Source organism: Pongo abelii, chromosome 5, assembly GCF_028885655.2.
Source record: "Pongo abelii isolate AG06213 chromosome 5, NHGRI_mPonAbe1-v2.0_pri, whole genome shotgun sequence".
In the NCBI taxonomy this organism is placed as follows: domain Eukaryota; kingdom Metazoa; phylum Chordata; class Mammalia; order Primates; family Hominidae; genus Pongo; species Pongo abelii.
The window spans coordinates 7466276-7476708 of NC_071990.2; the positions used below are offsets into that span (position 1 = coordinate 7466276).

A 10433-nucleotide genomic window follows, 5' to 3' on the forward strand; every position below is an offset into this window, starting at 1 on the left:
CAACTTTTTGTTCCATGGCTGTTTTGAGATTAATTGGGTGTAATTCATGTTTTCCTCTGGTTTTTGCATCAGTGCCTAGGTTTGAAATGATGAATATTTAATATTACTAATCCATTTTGTGAAGTCTTAAAGAATGCCCAGAGGAAAAGCAACTGAGATGTTTGCAAGGAAATGCAAATTATGAACACAGAAATAACGTAATATTGTTCTCTTCATGTTATCATAAATTATCTTTATAAATTGAGGGGATAGGCCCAGAAAACAGGCTGACTAGAAAGTAACCTCTTACAGATAGTAAGTTAAAGAGCTTGCTTCTCTTTTCTGAATGGAAAAAATGCTCATCTCCTAAGCTGTAACTATAAGAATATGAGACAAGTACATGTCGTAATAAATTGAAAAAATGGTACAAATAACAGTGGTAAAAGAGTGAAATCACATTTATTTAAAAATATTTGTATGCATTAACATTGATAAATATTTTACTTTTTGTATAGAACTTGCACAATGAAATATCTGGCAAACGAGACAAATCAGAGGAAGTACAAAAAATTGCTGAACTTTGCGCAAATTCAATTAAGGTATGTTGGTTTCATAAAGAATGTTGGTGTTTCACCAAGATTATTATTAACTGCATGACTTGCTGATTTGTTGTAAAAAGTATACACTTCCTGAGGATAGCAATTATGGTCTATATATATTCTTTTCTGAACAAACCATAAAAATTAAAAATCTATTAGCTTGAATTCATTCCACATTGGCAGTATCCATTTGAATGGCTGGTTTCTATTCTTTGACTGGTGGTAGGTGCTGCATTCTCCATTTAGCATACAAAGATGTACTGCTTGGTTTAATAATGGTTTTTTGTTTGTTTGTTTGTTTGTTTTGACAGAGTTTTGCTCTTATTGCCCAGGCTGGAGTGCAGTGGTGTGATCTCAGCTCACCACAACCTCTGCCTCCTGGGTTCAAGTGATTCTCCCGCCTCAGCTTCCTGAGTAGCTGGGATTACAGGCATGCACCACCATGCCCGGCTAACTTTATATTTTTAGTGGAGATAGGGTTTCTCCATGTTGGTCAGGCTGGTTTTGAACTCCCGATCTCAGGGGATCTGCCCGCCTCAGCCTCCCAAAGTGCTGGGATTACGGGTGTGGGCCACTGCGCTAATGTAGTATTAGCTGCTTGGCCACTAGTGGCGCACTGTCTTTGGAGTGGGCAATTAGACATGCAGCCCAGTGATTTAAAACTGTGGAACTAAAGCTGTTAGTGATGCTTTTTAAGTCTATGAAGGACACTTTTCTTAAACTTCATTATGCTGCAGGATTATGAGCTCCAGCTGGCCTCCTACACCTCAGGACTGGAAACTCTGCTGAACATACCTATCAAGAGGACGATGATTCAGTCTCCTTCTGGGGTGATTCTGCAAGAGGTATATATGTCATCACATATCTCTTAAAACCTGCCCCTCCTGCTTCTTCCCTTTTCCCTGTCTCCTGCCTGTCTTCCTTACCATTGCTGATTTCATCCCGTTATAGGGTACCACTTTAAGAGGTTTAATAGCAGGTTTATGTGCCCTCCAGTGTGAGTCATTGATGTATGATACATTTTCAGAAATTATCAGGAATCTGTTATTTAGAGTCTTTGTAGAAATTGGGCTTAAATTTCTGGGTTTGATGAAAGAGACTTCTAAAAAGTGGAAAATACAGAAATTTCTAAAAGACAGCCTCTTCTCAAAGATGTCAGAGACTATCGTACCTGTCAGATGGTTTAGGGGGAACAGCCTGGAGAGATGAGAATGGGATACATTTTTGGCCCTTTGTTTTGCTGTACTTTCTTTTGCTGATTTTGGAATGAACACACTAAAGAAGAGAATTCACTCTTTATATAAAATTACACTATTTTAGAAAACAGAATTGGTCAAATTACATAGGACTTTTTTTTTAATGCAATATCTTTTTCTTTCTTTCCTTCCTTTTCTCCAAGGCTGCAGATATTCATGCTCGGTACATTGAACTACTTACAAGATCTGGAGACTATTACAGGTTCTTAAGTGAGATGCTGAAGAGTTTGGAAGATCTGAAGGTAATTTACCGCTATCTTTTCTTGGAGCATCAAAAAAGAAAATGGAATAGAACCTTATTATTACTTCCACATTATAACATGGATTTGGACACATCCTGGTGAAACTCTATTTCCTCTAAAGGTTTAGTGTAATACTGCTTGTTTGTAAGTCTGGGGTTACTTCCATGCTCCGATACACTGCTTTAAATGAACTTAAGTAATAGTCATAATATTGCAACAACTTTGCCAAACAAAAGTCATTTGATTTATGTGTTAAAGGTAACATCTTGGACTAGGTATATTTGAATTTTTTATATTCAGTGATTGCTCCCTTTATTCCTCATTTATGATACTTAAATTGAGTTTATATGTAAACTTACTTTAATGTAAACTTGAAATAAAGGGAACATAATTTATGAAATCATAAACTTTTGATCTTGAAAGAAATTACCTCATTTTACAGATGAGATAGCTCAGACTCAAAGATAATATATCATTTGCTAAGATCATATGAGCAGCTGGTGCAAGAATTATGAGAATCCAGATTTCTTGAATTTTTGCCTAGTCACTCTTTACATGTATGTCCGTGTGTGTAAAGAGAAATGAGAATGCACGTTGGTCTGGGAGGTTTGGAAAAGTACTGCTTCTTTCTTGGAATGTGAGGTGTTTTTCTTTTGACATAATTTCTGATTTCATTCCACAGCTGAAAAATACCAAGATCGAAGTTTTGGAAGAGGAGCTCAGACTGGCCCGAGATGCCAACTCGGAAAACTGTAATAAGAACAAATTCCTGGATCAGAACCTGCAGAAATACCAGGCAGAGTGTTCCCAGTTCAAAGCGAAGCTTGCGAGCCTGGAGGAGCTGAAGAGACAGGCTGAGCTGGATGGGAAGTCGGCTAAGCAAAATCTAGACAAGTGCTACGGCCAAATAAAAGAACTCAATGAGAAGATCACCCGACTGACTTATGAGATTGAAGATGAAAAGAGAAGAAGAAAATCTGTGGAAGACAGATTTGACCAACAGAAGAATGACTATGACCAGCTGCAGAAAGCAAGGCAATGTGAAAAGGAGAACCTTGGTTGGCAGAAATTAGAGTCTGAGAAAGCCATCAAGGAGAAGGAGTACGAGATTGAAAGGTTGAGGGTTCTACTGCAGGAAGAAGGCACCCGGAAGAGAGAATATGAAAATGAGCTGGCAAAGGTAAGAAACCACTATAATGAGGAGATGAGTAATTTAAGGAACAAGTATGAAACAGAGATTAACATTACGAAGACCACCATCAAGGAGATATCCATGCAAAAAGAGGATGATTCCAAAAATCTTAGAAACCAGCTTGATAGACTCTCAAGGGAAAATCGAGATCTGAAGGATGAAATTGTCAGGCTCAATGACAGCATCTTGCAGGCCACTGAGCAGCGAAGGCGAGCTGAAGAAAATGCCCTTCAGCAAAAGGCCTGTGGCTCTGAGATAATGCAGAAGAAGCAGCATCTGGAGATAGAACTGAAGCAGGTCATGCAGCAGCGCTCTGAGGACAATGCCCGGCACAAGCAGTCCCTGGAGGAGGCTGCCAAGACCATTCAGGACAAAAATAAGGAGATCGAGAGACTCAAAGCTGAGTTTCAGGAGGAGGCGAAGCGCCGCTGGGAATATGAAAATGAACTGAGTAAGGTAAGAAACAATTATGATGAGGAGATCATTAGCTTAAAAAATCAGTTTGAGACCGAGATCAACATCACCAAGACCACCATCCACCAGCTCACCATGCAGAAGGAAGAGGATACCAGTGGCTACCGGGCTCAGATAGACAATCTCACCCGAGAAAACAGGAGCTTATCTGAAGAAATAAAGAGGCTGAAGAACACTCTAACCCAGACCACAGAGAATCTCAGGAGGGTGGAAGAAGACGTCCAACAGCAAAAGGCCACTGGCTCTGAGGTGTCTCAGAGGAAACAGCAGCTGGAGGTTGAGCTGAGACAAGTCACTCAGATGCGAACAGAGGAGAGTGTAAGATATAAGCAATCTCTTGATGATGCTGCCAAAACCATCCAGGATAAAAACAAGGAGATAGAAAGGTTAAAACAACTGATCGACAAAGAAACAAATGACCGGAAATGCCTGGAAGATGAAAACGCGAGATTACAAAGGGTCCAGTATGACCTGCAGAAAGCAAACAGTAGTGCGACGGAGACAATAAACAAACTGAAGGTTCAGGAGCAAGAACTGACACGCCTGAGAATCGACTATGAAAGGGTTTCCCAGGAGAGGACTGTGAAGGACCAGGATATCACGCGGTTCCAGAGCTCTCTGAAAGAGCTGCAGCTGCAGAAGCAGAAGGTGGAAGAGGAGCTGAATCGGCTGAAGAGGACGGCGTCAGAAGACTCCTGCAAGAGGAAGAAACTGGAGGAAGAGCTGGAAGGCATGAGGAGGTCGCTGAAGGAGCAAGCCATCAAAATCACCAACCTGACCCAGCAGCTGGAGCAGGCATCCATTGTTAAGAAGAGGAGTGAGGATGACCTCCGGCAGCAGAGGGACGTGCTGGATGGCCACCTGAGGGAAAAGCAGAGGACCCAGGAAGAGCTGAGGAGGCTCTCTTCTGAGGTTGAGGCCCTGAGGCGGCAGTTACTCCAGGAACAGGAAAGTGTCAAACAAGCTCAGTTGAGGAATGAGCATTTCCAGAAGGTGATAGAAGATAAAAGCAGAAGCTTAAATGAAAGCAAAATAGAAATTGAGAGGCTGCAGTCTCTCACAGAGAACCTGACCAAGGAGCACTTGATGTTAGAAGAAGAACTGCGGAACCTGAGGCTGGAGTACGATGACCTGAGGAGAGGACGAAGCGAAGCAGACAGTGATAAAAATGCAACCATCTTGGAACTAAGGAGCCAGCTGCAGATCAGCAACAACCGGACCCTGGAACTGCAGGGGCTGATTAATGATTTACAGAGAGAGAGGGAAAATTTGAGACAGGAAATTGAGAAATTCCAAAAGCAGGCTTTAGAGGTATTCACAAATACTTGATCACAGCTTCACTGTTTCTCAAATTATTCATCACATTATTATCTCATCTGAACTGTGCTCTTGCTGCTTAAATAGATGCTTATAGAAAATCTAATTTTTCTTTTTATTGCTCTACTACTTCCTGTCATAATCGAGGTAACTGCTTTAAAATAATTTCAATGCTGTGTGCCCTGCTGTTCTTTAATTGCATCAAATGCTGATCTCTGGGTAGCCTGTGTTTGGCCCCGCTTTTAAGAACACTGATACATGTATAACTTCCTCCGAATGTTCCATTCTACTTCTTAGAAGTTAGCTCTTATTTAGTGAGCTATGACATACATTTGTAATGAAAATTTTCTTAAATAGAAGCCATACTAAAGTGTTTCCCTATGCAATTTTTAAAATACTTTTTCTTTTGCCTGCTTAGATGATTTTTTTGCATGGATTATTTGGTGTTCGCTTTTGATCATGGCCCTAGTGCGTTTCCTTTTGTTTGACTTGCCTTCTCCTAACCCTTAATTTAAAAATAACTTCTTTAACTTTTAATACATTTAACTTCTACAGACAATATTTGTGTGTGGCTGGGTTGGTGTGTATGTGTGTGTGTATATATATCTATATATTATATATAAAATTATATAAATACATAATATATATTATATATTTATCTATGATATATATTTTATATATTATATATATCTTCATATATTTGTATTGCTCCATTAAGTATGTTCATCTAGCTGTAACAGGTGAGATGTAGGTGTAGCAGGTATGATAACCTGAAACAAAACTCCCCACATTTTTTCAAAGCATAATTATTGTTAAGAGTAAGACAGGTCTGCAACTTACAGTTCCTTCTATAGAAAAAAATAGTAAGTATGAAGCCATTTATTGAAGTGGCAACATATATCTACAGAATTTTTCCCACAAATTTGTAAAATAAGCTCACAGTGTATCCAGGGACAATATAGAAAGAAAAAATAAGCACGGCTTTTTTTTTTTTTTAAAGATAGATACACGAAAGGAAGTTAAGTCATGATAGTAATATGATATGATTCAAAACATTATTTTTTCCCATTTCTTTCTTTTTCAATTCCAGGCATCTAATAGGATTCAGGAATCAAAGAACCAGTGCACTCAGGTGGTGCAGGAAAGAGAGAGCCTTCTGGTGAAAATCAAAGTCCTGGAGCAAGACAAGGCAAGGCTGCAGAGGCTGGAGGATGAGCTGAATCGTGCAAAAGCAACTCTAGAGGCAGAAACCAGGGTGAAACAGCGCCTGGAGTGTGAGAAACAGCAAATTCAGAATGACCTGAATCAGTGGAAGACTCAATATTCCCGCAAGGAGGAGGCTATTAGGAAGATAGAATCAGAAAGAGAAAAGAGTGAGAGAGAGAAGAACAGTCTTAGGAGTGAGATCGAAAGACTCCAAGCAGAGATCAAGAGAATTGAAGAGAGGTGCAGGCGTAAGCTGGAGGATTCTACCAGGGAGACACAGTCACAGTTAGAAACAGAACGCTCCCGGTATCAGAGGGAGATCGATAAACTCAGACAGCGTCCATATGGGTCCCATCGGGAGACCCAGACTGAGTGTGAGTGGACCGTTGACACCTCCAAGCTGGTGTTTGATGGGCTGAGGAAGAAGGTGACAGCAATGCAGCTCTATGAGTGTCAGTTGATTGACAAAACAACCTTGGACAAACTATTGAAGGGGAAGAAGTCAGTGGATGAAGTTGCTTCTGAAATCCAGCCATTCCTTCGGGGTGCAGGATCTATCGCTGGAGCATCTGCTTCTCCTAAGGAAAAATACTCTTTGGTAGAGGCCAAGAGAAAGAAATTCATCAGCCCAGAATCCACAGTCATGCTTCTGGAGGCCCAGGCAGCTACAGGTGGTATAATTGATCCCCATCGGAATGAGAAGCTGACTGTCGACAGTGCCATAGCTCGGGACCTCATCGACTTCGATGACCGTCAGCAGATATATACAGCAGAAAAAGCTATCACTGGTTTTGATGATCCATTTTCAGGCAAGACAGTATCTGTTTCAGAAGCCATCAAGAAAAATTTGATTGATAGAGAAACCGGAATGCGCCTGCTAGAAGCCCAGATTGCTTCAGGGGGTGTAGTAGACCCTGTGAACAGTGTCTTTTTGCCAAAAGATATCGCGTTGGCCCGGGGGCTGATTGATAGAGATTTGTATCGATCCCTGAATGATCCCCGAGATAGTCAGAAAAACTTTGTGGATCCAGTCACCAAAAAGAAGGTCAGTTACGTGCAGCTGAAGGAACGGTGCAGAATCGAACCACATACTGGTCTGCTTTTGCTTTCAGTACAGAAGAGAAGCATGTCCTTCCAAGGAATCAGACAACCTGTGACTGTCACTGAGCTAGTAGATTCTGGTATATTGAGACCGTCCACTGTCAATGAACTGGAATCTGGTCAGATTTCTTATGACGAGGTTGGTGAGAGAATTAAGGACTTCCTCCAGGGTTCAAGCTGCATAGCAGGCATATACAATGAGACCACAAAACAGAAGCTTGGCATTTATGAGGCCATGAAAATTGGCTTAGTCCGACCTGGTACTGCTCTGGAGTTGCTGGAAGCCCAAGCAGCTACTGGCTTTATAGTGGATCCTGTTAGCAACTTGAGGTTACCAGTGGAGGAAGCCTACAAGAGAGGTCTGGTGGGCATTGAGTTCAAAGAGAAGCTCCTGTCTGCAGAACGAGCTGTCACTGGGTATAATGATCCTGAAACAGGAAACATCATCTCTTTGTTCCAAGCCATGAATAAGGAACTCATCGAAAAGGGCCATGGTATTCGCTTATTAGAAGCACAGATCGCAACCGGGGGGATCATTGACCCAAAGGAGAGCCATCGTTTACCAGTTGACATAGCATATAAGAGGGGCTATTTCAATGAGGAACTCAGTGAGATTCTCTCAGATCCAAGTGATGATACCAAAGGATTTTTTGATCCCAACACTGAAGAAAATCTTACCTATCTGCAACTAAAAGAAAGATGCATTAAGGATGAGGAAACAGGGCTGTGTCTTCTGCCTCTGAAAGAAAAGAAGAAACAGGTGCAGACATCACAAAAGAATACCCTCAGGAAGCGTAGGGTGGTCATAGTTGACCCAGAAACCAATAAAGAAATGTCTGTTCAGGAGGCCTACAAGAAGGGCCTAATTGATTATGAAACCTTCAAAGAACTGTGTGAGCAGGAATGTGAATGGGAAGAAATAACCATCACAGGATCAGATGGCTCCACCAGGGTGGTCCTGGTAGATAGAAAGACAGGCAGTCAGTATGATATTCAGGATGCTATTGACAAGGGCCTTGTTGACAGGAAGTTCTTTGATCAGTACCGATCCGGCAGCCTCAGCCTCACTCAATTTGCTGACATGATCTCCTTGAAAAATGGTGTCGGCACCAGCAGCAGCTTGGGCAGTGGTGTCAGTGATGATGTTTTTAGCAGCTCCCGACATGAATCAGTAAGTAAGATTTCCACCATATCCAGCATCAGGAATTTAACCATAAGGAGCAGCTCTTTTTCAGACACCCTGGAAGAATCGAGCCCCATTGCAGCCATCTTTGACACAGAAAACCTGGAGAAAATCTCCATTACAGAAGGTATAGAGCGGGGCATCGTTGACAGCATCACCGGTCAGAGGCTTCTGGAGGCTCAGGCCTGCACAGGTGGCATCATCCATCCAACCACAGGCCAGAAGCTGTCACTTCAGGACGCAGTCTCCCAGGGTGTGATTGACCAAGACATGGCCACCAGGCTGAAGCCTGCTCAGAAAGCCTTCATAGGCTTCGAGGGTGTGAAGGGAAAGAAGAAGATGTCAGCGGCAGAGGCAGTGAAAGAAAAATGGCTCCCGTATGAGGCTGGCCAGCGCTTCCTGGAGTTCCAGTACCTCACGGGAGGTCTTGTTGACCCGGAAGTGCATGGGAGGATAAGCACCGAAGAAGCCATCCGGAAGGGGTTCATCGATGGCCGCGCCGCACAGAGGCTGCAAGACACCAGCAGCTATGCCAAAATCCTGACCTGCCCCAAAACCAAATTAAAAATATCCTATAAGGATGCCATAAATCGCTCCATGGTAGAAGATATAACTGGGCTGCGCCTTCTGGAAGCTGCCTCCGTGTCGTCCAAGGGCTTACCCAGCCCTTACAACATGTCTTCCGCTCCGGGCTCCCGCTCCGGCTCCCGCTCGGGATCTCGCTCCGGATCTCGCTCCGGGTCCCGCAGTGGGTCCCGGAGAGGAAGCTTTGACGCCACAGGGAATTCTTCCTACTCTTACTCCTACTCATTTAGCAGTAGTTCTATTGGGCACTAGTAGTCAGTTGGGAGTGGTTGCTATACCTTGACTTCATTTATATGAATTTCCACTTTATTAAATAATGAAAAAGAAAATCCCGGTGCTTGCAGTAGAGTGATAGGACATTCTATGCTTACAGAAAATATAGCCATGATTGAAATCAAATAGTAAAGGCTGTTCTGGCTTTTTATCTTCTTAGCTCATCTTAAATAAGTAGTACACTTGGATGCAGTGCGTCTGAAGTGCTCTTCAGTTGTAACAATAGCACAAATCGAACTTAGGATTTGTTTCTTCCCTTCTGTGTTTCGATTTTTGATCAATTCTTTAATTTTGGAAGCCTGTAATACAGTTTCCTATTCTTGGAGATAAAAATTAAGTGGATCACTGATATTTTAGTCATTCTGCTTCTCATCTAAATATTTCCATATTCCGTTGTAGGAGAAAATTACCCTCCCAGCACCAGCCCCCCTCTCAAACCCCCAACCCAAAACCAAGCATTTTGGAATGAGTCTCCTTTAGTTTTAGAGTGTGGATTGTATAACCCATATACTCTTTGATGTACTTGTTTGGTTTGGTATTAATTTGACTGTATGTGCATGACAGCAGCAATCTTTGCTTTTCTTTGGTCAAAGTTTTCTGTTTATTTTGCTTGTCATTTTCGATGTACTTTAAAAAGGTGTCTTTATGAAGTTTGCTATTCTGGCAATAAACTTTTAGACTTTTGAAGTTTTTGTGTTTTAATTTGATATGTTTATAAGCATGTATAAACATTTAGCATATTTTCATCATAGGTCTAAAAATATTTGTTTACTAAATACCTATGAAGAAATACCATTAAAAAACTATTTGGTTCTGAATTCTTATTAGAAGGTGGTCTTTTGAAGTTAGTCCTTTCAGTACTTCTCAGATGCCTGTCATGTACCCGATGGAGTCCTTGGAAAGAAGGCCTGTGTAGAGAGGCCAGCCTGGAGGTCAATACCCTGTTCTAGTTTATTCTGGACACTGAGTACCAAGTAGCATTGGCAAAAGTCACCATCATAGCATTGAAAAAACATGAAGTTGCTA

The 10433-nt window shown here is 41.7% G+C and overlaps 1 protein-coding gene across 3 annotated transcripts in view; it reads left to right on the plus strand.

Annotated features, from left to right (window-relative positions):
• DSP (desmoplakin) overlaps window positions 1–10094 on the plus strand; it is a 45032-nt gene extending 34938 nt beyond the window's left edge. The window contains exons 20-24 of one of the 3 annotated variants that reach the window (XM_002816397.6): window positions 495–578; window positions 1316–1423; window positions 1978–2076; window positions 2759–5053; window positions 6150–10094. In XM_002816397.6, the coding sequence (XP_002816443.4) occupies window positions 495–578; window positions 1316–1423; window positions 1978–2076; window positions 2759–5053; window positions 6150–9386 (5823 nt within the window). In that variant the 3' untranslated portion in view covers window positions 9387–10094. The remainder of the gene's footprint in view (window positions 1–494; window positions 579–1315; window positions 1424–1977; window positions 2077–2758; window positions 5054–6149) is intronic. The other 2 variants (XM_054557171.2, XM_024248135.3) reach the window with 2 other exon arrangements.
• The last annotated feature ends 339 nt before the right edge of the window (window positions 10095–10433 follow it).